Below are 17,897 nucleotides of genomic sequence, written 5' to 3'. Positions count from 1 at the left end.
TCTTTTTTATTTTAAGTGACAATAAGTACAAAGGCCTTCATGCATATGTCAGGATTCAGGTCCAAGTCCTGCAACACAATACCAGAAGGCTTCATACTCTTGGCAAGGTTTTAGTTAACCGAAGGGAAAAATGTTCCGTGTAAGGAACTTAAATGAACACATCTACGGAAAAAAAACAACAAGAAGAAGCTTAAAAACCTCAGGGCCTGGGAGCAGAGTTGTAAGACATTGCCCAGCACTAGAGCTTTAAGGATTTCTGAGTTCGGGGTTTTTATCTTCTCCTTTTAACACGGGCCTGTAAGAGTGAGGGAGAGCGGGGCGGAGGGGGTGCTCGGGGCGAGGGCGAGCGTTAGGAAGCAGGCACCCATTGGGAGGAGGAGCGAAAGAAAAGAGTAACACTTTTGAAAGGCACTTTCGGGCTACAAAGTACTCTCAATTTTTATCGCACTAGATACACTGTCCTTTTCGCTAACCTCTAGCATTTGACAAACTCCCAATCGGAGTCCTCTTCGAATCACCATTCCCAAGGCAGGCAGCAGCACCATCCACGAGTCCCACAGGCTCCGCCCCTCGGACGCCGCGCCGACCCTCGGCGCCGGCGGGACGCGCACGTCACTCGCTCGCAGCCAATCGGCGCCCGGCAGGTCACCTCTCCTCGCAGGCCTGCAGCTCCACTCCTTCCCGCCGGCCGCAGGGAACCGGATCCAAGGAGCACCGCGGACCCCGGCGGCTTCCGCTCTGGGCGCAGGCGCGGCAGTTCGCCCCGGGGGAGCGAAGCGGGTCGCGGGTCGCGGGTCGCGGGTGCAGAGCGGCGACGATGGTGCTGGAGAGCGTGGCCCGCATTGTGAAGGTGCAGCTCCCTGCGTATCTGAAGCGGCTCCCCGTGCCTGAAAGCATTACCGGGTTTGCTCGGCTTACAGGTAACCCCCTCCCCGTCGGTCAGGCCCCATCCTCACGTCCCCGGTGGTGGCGGGTGGTGGGGCCAGCACGTCGGGCCAAGGGGCGGGGCGAGGCTGGCCGAGCGGCCGGTGACCCTTGACCCCCAGCGTTGGGAGGTGAGCGAGCCGAGGTGCCAGGGCTTCCTAAGAGCGTGCGACGCCACCCCGCGGCGCGGGGCGGCCCTCTCGCCAGTCCCCTTTCATGGCGAAGGACCGGGCTTTCACAGGCAAGATGCCGAGGGAGCGGGCCAGTCTCACCTCCTGCACCTGTCCCGCATCTGTCCGGACCGGCGCACTCTGCACTGTGCTGCCTTGTTCTGCAACAGGCCAACTCCTCGTCATCTAAAACCCAAACCCCCAAGCTCAGTGCCATCGAGTTGATGCCGACTCGTAGTGGCTCTGTAGGAGAGGGTAGAAGTGCGCCTGCAGTTTCCGAGACCAACTCCTCACGGGATTAGGAAGCCACGCCTTTCTCCCGCGGAGTCACTGAAGGTTAGGTACTCTGGATGGGTCTTTGCGCCTCGGCTCAAAATACAAGGAGTAGCCACTGCCTCCCATGCAATGGGCCTTCTCTGTAATGGGCAGCTCGCGCACCAGTGGATTTTACCCCTGTGGAAGGGAGTGAGTGTCGTAAAGAAATACGGACACAGCACGGTAACACATATGTGGCTGTGTTATTAGGAGCATAAAATAACCTTGATCCATTCCCAGGGCATCTGGGGTCATTTCCATTACTCTGGGGCTTGGGCAGCTGAGGTGACTCAGGTTGGACAGAAGATAAACTATCCAGAAAGCATTCAAACACTGGCCTGCGGGGCCATAGCTCACAAATGGAAACTGAAGGATGAGCTACAAAATCCCACAATTTATGATTTCACAGTTACTGATTCACAGTCTCTATCCGGAATGCAGACACTTGGAACCGTTTGTTTGTTTCTAGGTATTACATAGTAAAGAGGGGATGCCAGTAAATCAGACTCATAGAGTAGGGTGGTGAGGAACTAAGGCCATAATGAATTAACAAATACAGAGAAGCCCTGCTTGGTCAGTGGGTTAAGCATTGGACTGCTAACCAAAAAGTGCACTTCAAACCCAGCTACTCAAGGGAGGAAGGTCTGCTTCCCTAAAGGTTTACAATCGGAGGTAACTGAATTGGAGCCAGCGTGGGGAGTTATGCAGTAAGTGTTAGGTAATGGTCTGCTAAGACCCGCCAGGCACCCTCTTGCACTGTGGGAGAAAATCTGGTGATCTGTTGCCCCTATAGGGCAATTCTACACTATACTTGATTGTAGCCAAAAGACTGAGAAGCGATATGGGGCAATTTTACTCTGTCAGGCAGGGGCAATTTGAGTCAGGATCAACTCTGAGTCACACAGCAGTATGTTGTAATAGATTCACAGCAATTATGTCAAGCATTTATACTTTTATTTCGTTTACATAAATGTACACATTTCAGTGTAATTACATTATTCTAACAGCTGTATAAACATATTAACATCACTATATGCTTTTATTCCTAATGTACTAGTGGTAAGTAGCTCTCTATCAGGTGCCTTTCTCTATCAGGTGCCTTTTTCTGCGATAACTTATACCCTTGAAAGTGTAGTCATGAAAGTGGTCATCCCAGGTCAAAGTGATTTGATCGTTTTGTGACATTTGTTCCTTGTTGCTAATGTGCCATGCTGATGATTGGCATAAATCAACTGATGAATTTTTAACATTCAAGAAAGAAAAATATTCCCTATTTCTACCTAAATCCAGTATAACCTGAATTGTATGACTTGATTCTGATAGTAGCTAACTTTATATCATTTTTAGTTTTGTGTTTTAAGTGTACCTTAAGCTGATTAGGAAGTGTAGTACTTATCGCTTCACAGTTACAGTCTCATAAACTCACAGTTCTTCCCTGCCCTACAGGGTCATTATGAGTATTGACATGATGGCAATGAGGATTTTTTTTCCTTATGAAGTCTTAACAAGACAATAACAATAACCAGTTGCTTTTGAGTTGCTCACCACTCATGATGACCCTGTGAATGTAAGAGCAGAGCTGGGAGTCATGGAATTTTCAATGGCTAACTCTTGGAAGTAGATCACTAGACCCCATCTTCCAAGAAGTAATAGCATATACTTTGTCCCATTGCATAGTGTTTACAATTTAGTTCTCGCCGTGCTTGATTATTTATTTATTCAGGAATTTATTATTTATTCAGGAAGAAGTCTAATTGTAGTAAACGCATTGTGAATAAAATGAGTTAGTCTGTTTCTCAGTGCAGAATCTGTTTTAGAATACCATGGAAGAAAAACTTAAGTGGCCATTTTTCACTATTAATCTCTTCAAAAGAGGTTATAACATTTAACGCTTCTGAATGAGATATGCATGGAGCCCATTATGTAGACCTTTGTTGGACCAAAAATAGGAAAGACAACTTTTTCAGCAACTATTTAAAGATTGAGAAAATATTTTCATTTTCCATCTTTGCAAATAAGAGCAAAGGAGGATACAATCATATTAGTGCTATTTTTCTTCCCTATTTTGACCTTGCAGGTTTTTTTTTTAAGCAATTAACTCTCTCATGATGACTCTGCATTCTTAGTAAACACATGGAGAGTCTGAGTTTCCGGGCAGTATTTAAATATAGATAATCCTTAGTGATCAGACACAATTTATTTAGGTCAGATTTTCTAAGAGTCAGGTTTCTAAAATAAATAAATGTGATCCCGTCCTTTGGAAGTACAGTGTATTCTATCTAATAGTTCAGTTTTAAATAAGAAAGAGAGAAAAACATGCCCAGTTAGCTTGTAGAGCTTCATAATAGAACAAAAGTAACCTTGCCATTCAGTCATTTATTTCAAGATTTAGAAGCTAGCCATGACACTTTGAAAGTAGTTCTTGTCCACTTGAGCTAGTTGACTTCTTTAAAATAAAGGTTTTTACTCATAAAAGACAAAGGAATGAATTTTAAGACTTTTATTATGATTTTTTCCTCGGATGTACACATACATTAGAGCTGATTGCTCTAAAGACAGTTGTGTTATTCAGAAGTGGAATAGAATTGCCAGTATCTTCTACAAAAGATCGGTACTAGCGTGTTTATAGGAGCCATGTTCACATAGCTAAAAACGGACACGCACCTACCAACATAAGAATCCATATGGTGGAAAACATAAGTTTGAAAAGGAACAAATTATTGATACTTTGGGAAATTTTCAAAAAAAATTATGTTGTGTGGAAGACACTTTAATTAAATCAGTTATGGGGAGTAGAAGAGCAGGGGGTTACTTTCTGAAGTGAGAAACATTTACATATTATTTGCTGTGTGGCTGTAGGGATGCATTTAATGGTCAAGTTCTTAGACCTAAACAGACCTCTTCATTTAAATTTAAATTGGTATTTTAAAATTTCCTCAATTTTTAAAAAGACGACATAATGGAATTAAAGGTGAGTTTTTAGGTAATTACACTTTCTGTGTGAAAATGGCGCAGAGGCCGTTGTGATGGCCACACACAACTCTCAGCTAGCTCTCATGGTTTTGGAAGTTTACTAGGGAAGTTTACTGTTTACTACAAAGCACTGTTTACTATAAAACAGTAAAGATACACTCTTTGGTTATTGATTGATCAGTGCTTTTTCCAGACTAAGAACAGACAACGAAGAAGTCTCAGCCCCCACATTGGAGGAAGTAGCCCCTGAAAAGCTTGGTCTCTGATTCCCAGCCTCTCAGTCACATGGCCCTTTGGCCTCTGTCTTCCTTTGCCAGGAAGTCTGCCTATTGCTCTGCCTCCCAGTCTCTTCGTGTCAGTGCTGATCCTCTGCTCTGTTACAGGGGTTACTCCCCTTGGTCTCTGGTCTCAGCATGGCATGGCATCTGCTGCGTTTGCCGCCTCAGGCAGGGACCTTTTTTTTGGTTTGTTTGTTTGTTTTAAATTATTTTATTGGGGGCACGTCCAACTCTCATCACAATCCATACAACCATCCACTGTGTCAAGCACATTTGTACATATGTTGCCATCATCGTTTTCAAAGCATTTTCTTTCTACTTGAGCCCTTGGTATCAGTTCATTTCCCCCCCCCCCCCTTCCTCCTCCTCCCTCCCTCATGAGCCCTTGATAATTTATAAGTTATTATTAATTTTTCATGTCTTGCACTGTCCGATGTCTCTCTTTACCTCCTTGTCTGTTGTCCATCCCCCTGGGAGGGGGTTATAGGTAGGTCATTGTGATTAGTTCCCCTTTTCTCCCCCGACCTTCCCCTTCCCTTCCTGGTATGGCTACTCAATATGGCCCCGAGGAGTTTATCTGTCCTGTATTCCCTGTGTTGCCAACTCTTATCTGTATCCATGTACATGCTCTGCTCTAGCCAGATTTGTAAGGTAGAATTAGGGTCATGATAGCAGGGGTGGGGGTGGGGGGAGCATTAAAGAACCAGAGGAAAGATGTATGTTTCATCGGGGCTATACTGCATCCTGACTGGCCTGTGTTCTCCCCATGACACTTCTGTAAGGGCATGTCCAATTGCTTACAGATTGGCTTTGAGCCTCCGCTCCGCACTCCAACTCATTCACATTATGATTTTTTGCTCTGGGTCTTTGGTGCCTGGTCCCCGATCCCATTGACACCTTGTGGTCACACAGGCTGGTGTGCTTCTTCCATGTGGGCTTTGTTGCTTCTGAGCTAGATGGCCGCTTGTTTACCTTCAAGCCTTTAAGACCCCAGACGCTATATCTTTTGATAGTCGGGCACCATCAGCTTTCTTCACCACATTTGCTTATGTGCACCCATTTTTGTCTTCAGCGATCGAGTCGGGAAGGTGAGCATCTCAGAGTTCAGCCAGGGATCTTCAAAGTGCTTCATTGGTGGTCCCAGGAATTCCCTCCTGCTTTTGAGATGCTCTCTTACATGTGGAGGAATGGTAACCCAAACTGGCCAATCTCCACCATCCCCCTCTCCGATCTCCAGTAGTGTTTTTTACTCATTATTTGCATAGTCTCACGTAACCATTTGTTGCGAATTACAGGGACATGTATAGAAGAGCCATATTAAGAAATTTCAGTTCACCACAGTTTATAAGATTATTTCAGAAAGATTGAAGAATAGTAACCCTTTCCTTTGAAAATGTAGGAAAAGATTTATGGAGTTGTCAAAATCTCTCCCCGTCCTATTTTACAATTTTAAATTCCTCAAGTCATCAAATATTTATTGAGCAACTACTATAAAAACCCACCGCCATTGTTCCAATTCTGACTCATAGCAACCCGATTTAGGGATTCCAAGGCTGTAAATTTTTACTGGAGCAGATAGCCTCATCTTTATCCTCTGAGCAGCTGACCTTGCACTTGCCAGCAGCTCAACACTTCTGGGCAGGTTATGTTCTAGTTACTGGGACACTTGGAACATTGTTCTTGATAGTGAAAAAAAAAATTAATTGCTCATTAATTTACTGTTCATAGTCCTTTTGGTCCTAAACATGAAACTAGGAATCAAGAATGAGCTTCACTTACTCCATTTACTTCAAGCTCTGTACATATTCACCAAATCCTGTTCGTGTTACTTCCTGAATTAGTTTCTCTCTTCTTTGTATTGCTTATATGATCCACAACACTATAATCTGTTTCGTTAGTCTGCAGTCCATACAAGATGAAAAACTGCTTAGCAGTAGGACAGTGTCTTATAATTTTTATATCTTTAGTACTGGGCAAGTGGAACAGTGGCTTATGTGTTGAGCTGCTAAACCACAAAGTCAGCAGTTTGAAAGCACTAGCCACTCTACAGGAGAAAGATGCGGCTTTCTACTCCAATAAAAAGCTAATCTTTCAAACCCATGGGGGCAGTTCTACAATGTCCTACAGGGCCACCAGGAATTGTAATTGTCTTGATAACAATGAGAAGGGTGGTTGAATTTTTTTCTTAAGTCTTACTGTATTTTAATTTACAGTGTTAACATTTAAAAGCCATGAGTCGAAGGCCAATGTATTAGAACTTACAGCAGTTATCCCAAATGCCAATATGTATATTAATAATATTTAATGTTATTTTACATTAAACAATCAATTATCAAATGACTAACAAGATACTACACTAGCTGCTGGGACCCATAGTAACCATGAACTTATTACTTAAACCTAGAAAATGAAACCAAGTTCCATGCCATTTATTCAATTCTGACCCATAAGGACCCTATATAGCATGTTCCTAATATTATTGGGTCTACTGCATCCTTTCCAGAAAAAAAACTAGTGCCCTGCTGACAATGAAAACTTTTATGCTATAACCCATCATCCAAAATAAAGAGGAACATGTAATTATCTGCTCTGCCTCCCTCCGCTCCATTGTTCCAGTGTCTCCCAAGGGGACATTATTATCACTGATTTTGGGAAATACTGCTGTATAGAGGTTCTGAAGCTTTGTAAATAGTTACCAGGTAGAACCCTCCTCTTTCTCCCCAGCGCTAGGTGGTGGGTTTGAACCACCAACCTTGCAATTAGCAGCCCAATACCTAACCTACAGTGCCTCCCGTAATTACAATATAATGTAGTGAGTGAGAAAAAGTGATTGACATTATTTACATTAATTCATAAGTCACTTGCTAAAAATATACCAGGGGTATAAAAAAAAAAAACCCAACCCAACCAGAAATAAAGCTCCACTGGGCAGAACTTTCATAATACACCTTTTTCCCTGCTAGGGGAACACTGAACAACTTTTTCTGAGCTAGTGCACCTAGTGGTGTCACCTGGGAAGTTTCTCTGTGGTCACAGTGAATTTTTTCATAGTAAAAGAAGTTTAGCTTGAACTTCGTTTTTTTGTGATGACCAATTTAAGAAAACAGCATGTGGCTGTGAGATTTTGTTTCCTGCTGTGGAGAAACGCTGCAGAAACTGCTGTGATGCTGAACACAGCTTACAGGGACAGTATTATGGGAAAAACTGAAGTGTATGAGTGGTTTTCTCATTAAAAAAAGTGAAATGTCCATTGATGACAAACCTCATTCTGGAGGTCCGTCAACTTCCCATACAGACAAAGTGTTGACAAAATTGGTGCACTTGTGCGTGGAGACTGACGATGGACCATTGAAGAGATGGGAAGCTATCTGGATTATGTTGGAGCTTAGTTCAGCGAATTTTAATGGAAAATTTGGGAATGAGAAGGGTCCCTGCAAAATTCGTGCCTCGGGTTTTGACTGACTAGGAAAAGGAGCATTGAGTGGAAACATTCTGTGCTTTGAAAGAACAGCTCTGAAGTGTGACCCAAGCCTTTTTTTCAAGGTCACTACTGGTGAGGAGACATGGTACTTGCTATTCTGATGACCCCAAAAGCAAACATTAATCAAGCCAGTGGAAGATGCCATTGTCACCTCGTTCAAAAAAAGCTCATCAAATGAAATCAAAGATCTAGACAGTGCTCATTTGATTTTGTTTTTTATGTGAGGGGGATAGTACATTTCACTTGGTCAGACTGTTAATAAAGCCTTCTGTTTAGAGGTTCTGAAAAGATTGTATTGAGTGTGCCACAACAGGGGGACTGGTTTTGCTACCACAGCAATGTTTAGAGGTTCTGAAAAGATTGTATTGAGTGTGCCACAACAGGGGGACTGGTTTTGCTACCACAGCAATGTACCAGATTATGTAGCCATCTCATGCACCACTTTTTGGCAAAAAACAGCATGCCTCTCTTGTCCTATGGACTTTACTCACCTGACCTCACTCTGTGTGACTTTTTTTGTTTCCACGAATGAAGAGGGACATGAAAAGACAGATTTGACGATGTAGAAGAGGTGAAGAAAAAAAATGAGGGAGGTGCTGTCAGCCATCCAAACAGATGAGTTTGAAAAGTGTTTCCAAGAATGCAATTGCAGATTTGACAATTGTATTAAGAGTAATGGAGAGTACTTTGAAGGTGATAGGTTGTTTTGTAAAAAAAATTTAAGTACAAAGCTTGGGGAGAGGTGCGATATTCTGGGGGTTTTTTGGGTAACCCTCTTATGAATCATCCTTGTGTGTCAGGGCTTGTAGATCACAACTTTTTTCTTTGAAGGCCTATGCAGGAGCCTATTTTGCAAACAGGTAATAAATAACAGGATTTTGATCGCAGACACATAAGAAAGGGGCCTTAGAAGTACAGAGGAAATGATTCGTTGTGCTTTATGAAATCAGGGAAGAGTTCTGTAGGAAGTAATATTGGATGGTCCATATAAATTAGGCACACCAGGTGGAGAAAAAGGCATTGCCAAGAGAAGGCGCTTTGTGCCAACAACACAAGAAACCTGCTTAGGGAATAACTGGCGTTATTATTCATGCTAGCAATGGTACTTTGTAGAACCAATGCTTCATAACAGTACTGTCTAAAGTCTTTTGTGGTGATGGAAATATAATAGCCTAACTAGCCACGGTGGCTTATAAGTCTGTAAGTGTGACTAGTGGGTCATAAGAAATTGAATTAAAGTTTTGCTTATATTCATTAAAATTACATAGCCTTGTTTGGATGTTGGCTACCCTACTGAACAGTACTGAACAGCTCTGCAACAATTCTGTGTACTCTCCAGAACTTTAATTCAATCAGAGAATCTGTCCTCTGGTTATGATTTTCTGACAACCAATATGACAGACAAGTTACAGAAGAGCTTCCTTCTGAGAACGGAAAGATATATCACTGAAGATTCCTACCATACAGTGCAGGCAAGTTGATGTGGCAAAATAATTTTTTTTTAAAGGAGTTACTAATACTTTCCTGTCTGTGTCCATAGTCTACTAATAAAAGCTACTATTTGTTGTGTGTATTTTCATGTGAGGGACTCTTATTGGTGCTAAATATTGAGATTACATAACAAACTGGTTTGGGCTTTATCCCCATGGTGTCCCATCAAAAGTAATCATTCGAGAAGAATTGGTATAACCCAGCCTTTCTTACAATCATTAATTAATAACAGTGATCTCTTAGGAGGTGTTATACCAAGAAAAGAGTATATTTCATTTCAGATCTATTGGATTTGTTGTCTCGTGGTTTGAGAAAAGATTTTGGATTTAGGGGTTTTGGTCTAAACCTGATTAAGCTACAGTTTACATACTGGTAAAATGGGAATTGTAATAGTACCTACCATATACAGTTGTTTAAAACAACAACTTATTAGGTAATACAATGGCATTCTTAGCATATCCTATTCATTTATCATTAGCACATAATCTCTTAGTTTCTTTTCTCTCTCTTTTAATTCAATCATTTTATTGGGGGGCTTGTCCAACTCTCACCACAATCCATACATCCATCCATTGTGTCAAGTACATTTTTACATTTGTTGCCCTCACCATTCTCAAAATACTTGCTTTCTACTTGAGCCCTTGGTATCAGCTCCTCATTTCCCCCCCTCCCTTCTCAATCCCCCCTCCTTCATGAACTGTTGATATATGTTATTATTATTTTGTCATATCTTAAACTGTCCGACGTCTCCCTTCACCCACTGTTCTGTTGTCCATCCGCCAGAGAGGAGGTTATATGTAGATCTTTGTAATCGGCTCCCCCTTTCCACCAAACCTACCTCCCACCCTCCCGGTGTTGCCACTCAGCACTGGTCCTGGATTCCCTGTTTTTCCAGTTCCTATCTGTACCAGTGTACATCCTCTGGTCTAGCCAGATTTGTAAGGTAGAATTGGGATCATGATAGTGGGGTGGGGGGGAGGAAGCATTTAGGAGCTAGAGGAAAGTTGTATGTTTCATCATTGCTACCCTGTACCCTGCCTGGCTCATCTCCTCCCCACGACCCTTTTGTAAGGGGATGTCCAGTTGCCTACAGATGGGTCTTGGGTCCTCAATCTGCACTCCCCTTTATTCACAATGATTTGATTTTTTTGTTCTTTGATGCCTGATACCTGATTCCTTTGACATCTTGTGATCACACAGGCTGGTGTGCTTCTTCCATGTGGGTTTTGTTGCTTCTGAGCTAGATGGCTGCTTGTTTGCCTTCAGGCCTTTAAGACCCCAGATGCTCTATCCTTTGATATCCTGGCAACATCAGCTTTCTTCACTTTTGCTTATGAACTCGCGTTGTCTTCAGCAATCGAATTGGGAAAGTGAACATCATGGAATGCCAGTCTAATAGAACAAAGTATTCTTGCATTGAGGGAGTACTTGAGTATAGGCCTAGTGTCCATCTGCTACCTTAATGTCCATCTGCTAAACCTATAAATATATGCACATAGATCTATTTCACCATCCTCATATGTAAATATATTTACATATGTAAATGAATTTATTTACACCTCCATAAATGCCCTTTGCCTCCTAGTTCTTTCCTCCGTTTCATTTCACCTTCCTCTTGTCCCACCATCATGCTCAGCCTTCATTTGGGTTTCAGTAATTCAGTAATTCCTCTCGGTTACATTACCCTTGATCACGCCCTACCAGGCCTCCTCACCACCGATTTGGATCACTTGTTGTTCCCTTGTCCCTGGGTTTGTTAACACCACTTTCTTCACACACCCCCCTCCCTCTCCCATGTCCCCACCAACCATCTGTCCCATTGTTTTCTCCTCCAGATTGTTCATCCAGTCTATTTTACTTAGACAGACTTGCAGAGATAATAACATGCACAAAAACAAGACAGAGTTAAACAAAGCAACAAAAGAAAACAAAACAACAACAACCAAATGCCAATGACAAACAACCACCACCACCACAACAAAGAAATGCCTGTAGTTAATTCAAGGACTATTTGTTGGCCTTTAGGAGTGTTGTGCAGTTGAGTCTGATGGGTGTGCCATGCCCTGGCCCCAAAGTTTATTTTTGGTATTCCCTAGGGGCTTGGTTGCTCTGTTCCCTTGCTATTCTGTTGCATACCCTTAGTGTTTTGCCTCAGTGTGGTGGAATCAGATTGGGTGCTATTCCCACACTGTGTCTCCAGTGTTGTCCCCTGTAGAGCTATGGGTCTTTGAGAGATGTAGTGTCGCATAGTGGGGCCGGCCATATGGTCGTCTGTGTGGATTGGCTGCTCTGAGCTGGGATGTCATCCTCAAGGTTTGGTGGGCCAGGATGTGCTTCACTCTCTCTTCCTCCCCCTTCATTTGCTCCCGTGTTCCCTGAACAGACAAGTCCCTCTCCCTGAGCTGCAGCTTCAGTGCTGTCCTCTGAAATAAATTTTTCTGGGGGGAGGGGCAGGTGTCCACGTAGTTGGGATTGGGGCTGGCCCCTCAGACCTCTCCATTGGTTCTCTGCTCCATGCCTGTATGTTGCATTCACATCTTGGAGCACCGGGTTGAAGTCTGGCCCCTCTTTCCCTGTGGAGATATAAACAATTACTCCCCCCTTGAGTGGGCTAGTGCCCTGTTCCCCCACTACCCGTTTCTTTCTTTTTCTTTTTTTACTTTTTCCCTTCCCTTTAGTTGGCTACCACATGTATCCCTGGATTTGATCTGGCCCTTTGGTTTCTTTTCTTTATCAAGTTATTTCTATATAATGCTAGCAGGGAATCAAGGCTCAGTGACGTAAGTTAAATAGTAACTCCGTAAGAACAGAAAGGATTCGCAACAGATTTATTAACAGACGTTTGATAAATGCATGCTGAAATATTTATCTTAGTTTCCTGGTATGTTATTTTATGTCACTTGTAATTGCTGTCACCTAAAATAGTGGTGGGTACTCCAGAAGGCATTGAACCAATATTTAGAGAATGATGTTATATCTTACAATGAGACCATTCAATATATGAATGTTTCTATTCTTTAAATAGTAGCTCTTACATACTCAAATATTTCTTTAGGTATTAAAAAGGACACAAAAGAACGTGAATTGGTCATGGCAGGTATTGCATAATTATCATTAAAAATGAATCTTAGAAGAACTAGATGGTGCCTGGCTTCTGTTACCAACTGTTTTGAAAAGGATCATATTAGAAGGCCCTAGATAGAGAGGGAGAGAAATATGGGGTACAATTGAAAATCATTTAAAAAAAGACCAAGTTTACTGGTTGGATAGAGACTGGTGGAACCCCTAAGACTATGGCCCTCAGTTACACTTCAGATCTGGAAGTGAACCCACCCTTCAGGCAAAACCATCAACGGGTGTATAAGGGGAACAGAAGGAGCCTTGGTGTTGTTGTGGTTGCGTGTTGGGCTGCAATTTACATGGTTGGCAGTTTGAAACCACCATCAACTACGTGGGAGAAAAGACTGCACTTTCTGTTTCTGCAAATAGTTTACAGTCTTGGAAGTCCACATGGGGTCAGTATGAGTCAACGCCCTTGAGTTTGAGTTTGAAGGGGAACAATAACAACTTAATGAGGTAAACACCTTAGATCAATCAGCTATTTAAAATCTAAAGGACGAAGTCCAGCAGGGCAGGAAAGAGAGGAATGGAAGCAGGAAGCTGGAAGGCAGTGGGTAAATGGTGGCACATTGGGAGACGCAGTAGATGAGATGAGACAAGATGGGCATGGATCTTTAAATATGAAATTCATGATGTGTTCTGTAAGCCAGCCAGTGACTCTTAACTTATAAACCATTGTTGAATTTTTGTGGCTATTTTGTTGTATGGTTTTAGACATGGTACAAAGGAAAAAAAGGGTGAAAAAAAAGTGAAAAGGCTTTTTAAACTATAAAATCTATGGCACATTGAATTTTGTTTGCGTTCATTATGGTGATCGTACACCTCATGGGGACAGCGAGGTAGGATATTTGAAATGGGACTTCTCAAAACTCAGTTTTCTAACAACCGGTATCTCACATTAACCCTTAATATGAAACAAGGTGTTGTCCTACGTGTAGCTCGCTAGATTGTGTGATTCTTTAGTTTTAACGAGAGCTGGTAAATAAGAACTCTCAAGGAAAGCAGACATGCAGTTTTGCACTAACTTCAACGAAGCACCTACAATTCTAACATCTGTGTCTGTTTAGTTTCAGAATGGCTTCGGTTGCTGCCTTTTCTGGGCGTGCTTGCACTCCTTGGCTACCTTGCAGTCCGCCCATTCCTCTCGAAGAAAAAGCAGCAGAAGGATAGCTTGATTAATCTTAAAATACAAAAGGAAAATCCCAAAGTTGTGAATGAAATAAACATCGAGGATCTGTGTCTCACGAAAGCAGCTTATTGTCGGTGCTGGCGTTCCAAGACAGTAAGATGTCTTCATTACATTCACAGCAAAGCGTGTGCAGCCTGAATGTCTTGCTTCTGAAATCCCAGATTTGAGATTCTGGAAGATAAGAAATGTGTTTATAGTATTCAATATTGAGCGTCTCTTTTCCCAAAGTTCAAATTTGAAAAGTTACAGCAGCAAGAAAGCACAGGAATCTGTTATTTCCCCATGGTTCAGCCTTTGCCTAGAGCACAGCTTCTTAAATTGTGGGACCCCAGGTGAAATGAATGTGGAGGTTGCCAAAAATTTGGCAACAGTCAAAGGTTTTCTGAACCTGCAGCGACAAAAATTAATTAAAATCAAATGCGCAATGACTCTTAAGGTGTTTTCAGCAGAATTTTACCATGTTGCAAATTTCTCAAGCAACAAGTGGTCAGGAGTTGAAAAAATTTAAGAAGTTATGTAATACTTTGCTTTTAAAATGCATGTAATCTTTGAGGAAAAAAAGAAAGACTTTTGGAAAAGAGCTGGCACTTTGGAGTCAAAATAAATTATGTCCAAATTTGGTGTCTAATACTTACAATATGACTCTGGTTAGGCAAATTACTTAATTTTCTTATTTCTTTGAGCATCAGTTTTTGAAAATCTGCTCACTTACTAATATAACAGGCATTGTGGATTCACTGAAATGATTTATGTAAACAGTTATTTTTAGAAACTTTTGATGTGGATATTATAAAGGAGTTTGAAATGATGATTACTAAAAGCTATTGATGAAATCTGCTTCTACTATTACTTTGTGCATAGGATATTTGGACTTTGAAGTAAATTAATGTTCAAAATTTATAAAGGCATACTAGAACAATTTAGGGGGAAGTGATTCAAATATAGTATTATGCAAATGGATGGAATGGTACTAAGCCACAGAAATCATGCTTTTAAAGAATGTTTAATGTCATGAGATCACAATGTAATATAAGAAAAACAAACTACAGTATGAGTATCCCCCCAAAACCACTGCCATTGAGTCAGTTCTGATTCATCGTGACTCTGCCCCACAGAGCAGAGTAGAACTGCTCCATTGGGTTCCGAGACTTAGTTTAACCCTTTATAGGAGCAAAAACCCTCCTCTCTCTCCTTTGGGACTGCTGGTCAGTTTAAATCACTGACCTTGCTCTTTACAGTCCAGCAAGTACCCAATAGCACCCCCTGCGCTCCTATAGACACATTAAATACATAAGAAAAAATACATAAAAAGGTTAATTTGTCTCTGTTTCTTGGTGGATTGTGGGGAACTTTGTTTTCCTTAAGCCTATTTTTAATGTTTTTCCAAAAACTTACAATTTGAGTTGTATTAACAAAACATGAAATTTAAATTACAATTAAAATCTTAAAAATCTGTGTAAAAGTGAATGAGCTCAAATTTTGACTCCAGAGAAAAGAAGCATTTATGTTGATTTTTATTTAAACGTACTTTATTTTGTATTGATTACAAACTGACACCAAATACTATATATACTCGAGTATAAGCCTCAGCACCTAATTTTACCACAAAAAACTAGGGGGCTTTTTCAGCATAAAAGAGGTACTGAAGGGGGGAGCAGGGAGGGAGGAGGAAAAAAATGAGGACCTGGTGCCGGGGGCTTAAGTGGGGAGCAAATGTTTTGAGAATGACGAGGGCAATGAATGTACAAATGTGCTTTACACAATTGATGTATGTATGGATTGTGATGAGTCGTATGAGCCCCTAATAAAACAATTAAAAAAAAAAAGATGTGCTGAAAAAACTCAGCTTATATTCGCGTATATATGGTAATATATTTAACTATTTGTCATATTTGCTGTGGTAGCAAATTGAGGTTAGATTAGATGTAGAATATACAGGCAGTCCCTGATGTGCAATGTGCTGTTGCTTGGTACCAGCAGGGATTGGTTTCCGGGATCCTTCTAAGATGCCAAAATCTGCAGATGCAAAAGTCCCATATCTCAAATATTGTAGAATTTGTATGTGCATAACAGTATTATACATCTTCCTGTATATCTTATATAATTTCTGCATTATTTATACTTAATTCAATGTAAATTGGATTTTTAAACCCTCTTTAGCCTTTGAGGGATTGCTTTGACTACTTGATTGCTTTATCCCTCCAAATATTTCCCACCTGCAGTTGGTTGTATCTGCAGCGGAAGAAAACTACAATTTAGAGGGTCGACTATATTTAAGTTAACATGACTGCCTCCTTTTTCTTCTAAACCTTACCACATATAATGTTGCAGCACAAAGTTTACTTTCTCAATGTTCACTTGCAGAAGATCAGTGTTAAGACTTGTAAAAATACTAATAGTAAAGTCAAAAGTAATGAAAACTTTTAAAAAGGTAGTCAACTTAGAACCAATTTAATGATGGCAAAATGGAATCTCATTGTTTAGTCAGAAGCTACCAACATCTGCTCCTGAGGAAAAGTGCATGGTGGTTGCCGGTTGGTTTTAGTTTCCGTAAGAAAAGTACTATGCTTTATGAGTATTTCAAACATTTTCTATTGAATCATATTTTTAAAAAACATGTAATTCTGTTTCTCTTTCTAGTTTCCTGCTTGTGATGGTTCACATAACAAACACAATGAATTGACAGGAGACAATGTGGGTCCATTAATACTGAAGAAGAAAGAAGTGTAATAGTGATAAAACGGGGAAGAATTGAATTATGTGCTGTAAAATCTTATAACAATATTTTCTCATTCTTTGTCTATAGGAAATCTTTGAAATGGTGGTCTTAATTATTTCTACTGACTGGATAATTATTTCTGCCAATTTATTTTCTTGCTACACTACTGTTTATATTTGGTACTGTCATTTATATAAACATTAAATTGTAAAGTCTCATTATGGCTTCTAAGAGTTCCTTTATCTTTCAATAATAAAATCAGCAACTTCTCAACACTTAATTGGGATTAGCTAAATTGTTGCTAATGGGTCTAAAAGTGCTTGTTTGTATATCAATATTTTCAACAGAAAGTATAGTAATTTTTTCCCCTACACCGATAATTATATTATTTTTCAGTTGTCTTGTTTTGGGCATTTGAAGTGATTTTTTCTTCTTGACCTCTCACAGTTCATTTTTTAGGAGATAAATATTGCCATCCTGAATTGCCTGAGTGTTTACTGTGGTGTAAACTCTTACCTTTATAGAGGTTCCTGTATAATTTATACGGATAGCTCCATTTCAGGAAAGAAGTAAACTGGATATAAAAAACTCCTACCAGGAACAGCTATTTATATTATAAAAGATTTGTTTAGTTTACAAAAGTCTTGTTTGTATCTGTTTATGTGTATATTTTGTGTGTCTATGGAGCTGTGACTTAATAATGGAGTGGGCAGGGCTGGCAGCACATACCGCTAACTCACAGCCTGCAGTACTTTGAATTAAAGTCAATTAGAAATCAAATAAACCCGAATTCATATGAAAATGATAGTAACTTCATGTTCAAATTGTATTTATGTGAACTTTTTCCTGTTTGAAGCAGTGTAAACCATAAAAACATAAAATACAAAAAAAAGTTTGCAAAATAAACTGGAAAATCTAATTTTCAGCTTCCTGTTAAGAGTCTATGTAGTTTCATCTTACACTGTAAATTGCATATGAATAGCTTCCCTTCAGTTTGTCATTGAAATTCTAATATTTGTAGTTCACTGGACCTTATTTTGTATGTGAACATTTCATTGTGGTTGGGGTGAAAGCGTCCAGAGCAAATGTTTCCCCTTTTGTTTGTACACACCTTGCTTTGTGATGTTGCGCACAGCCCCCTCCGCTCTTCCCACTTCCTGGGCTCGTCTTTCCCGACCTTCGTGCCTTTGGAATTTGGGTTTTGGCTAGATGCTGTCTTTGTTTTCCTAGGTTGGTT

General features: G+C 40.8%; 1 protein-coding gene across 1 annotated transcript; it reads left to right on the top strand.

Annotated features, from left to right (window-relative positions):
* The first annotated feature begins 775 nt into the window (after nt 1–775).
* Nucleotides 776–17,585, top strand: CISD2 (CDGSH iron sulfur domain 2). Its single transcript, XM_004703288.2, has 3 exons — nt 776–920; nt 13,820–14,034; nt 16,582–17,585. Exons 1-3 carry the CDS (start codon nt 818–820, stop codon nt 16,669–16,671), a joined length of 408 nt encoding a protein of 135 aa, XP_004703345.1. The 5' UTR covers nt 776–817; the 3' UTR covers nt 16,672–17,585.
* Nucleotides 17,586–17,897: the final 312 nt, after the last annotated feature.

This window comes from Echinops telfairi, unplaced genomic scaffold (genome assembly GCF_000313985.2).
Source record: "Echinops telfairi isolate 266 unplaced genomic scaffold, ASM31398v2 ScPeMD7_7468;HRSCAF=8506_0, whole genome shotgun sequence".
NCBI lineage: Eukaryota > Metazoa > Chordata > Mammalia > Afrosoricida > Tenrecidae > Echinops > Echinops telfairi.
This window is presented reverse-complemented; position numbering and strand designations above follow the sequence as displayed.

Coding starts and splice junctions, on each gene's coding strand:
- CISD2 (XM_004703288.2), top strand. CDS start 818: ATGGTGCTGGAGAGCGTGGCCCGCATTGTGAAGGTGCAGCTCCCTGCG. Junction 921..13,819: donor CGGGTTTGCTCGGCTTACAG/GTAACCCCCTCC, acceptor GTGTCTGTTTAG/TTTCAGAATGGCTTCGGTTG. Junction 14,035..16,581: donor GGTGCTGGCGTTCCAAGACA/GTAAGATGTCTT, acceptor TTCTCTTTCTAG/TTTCCTGCTTGTGATGGTTC.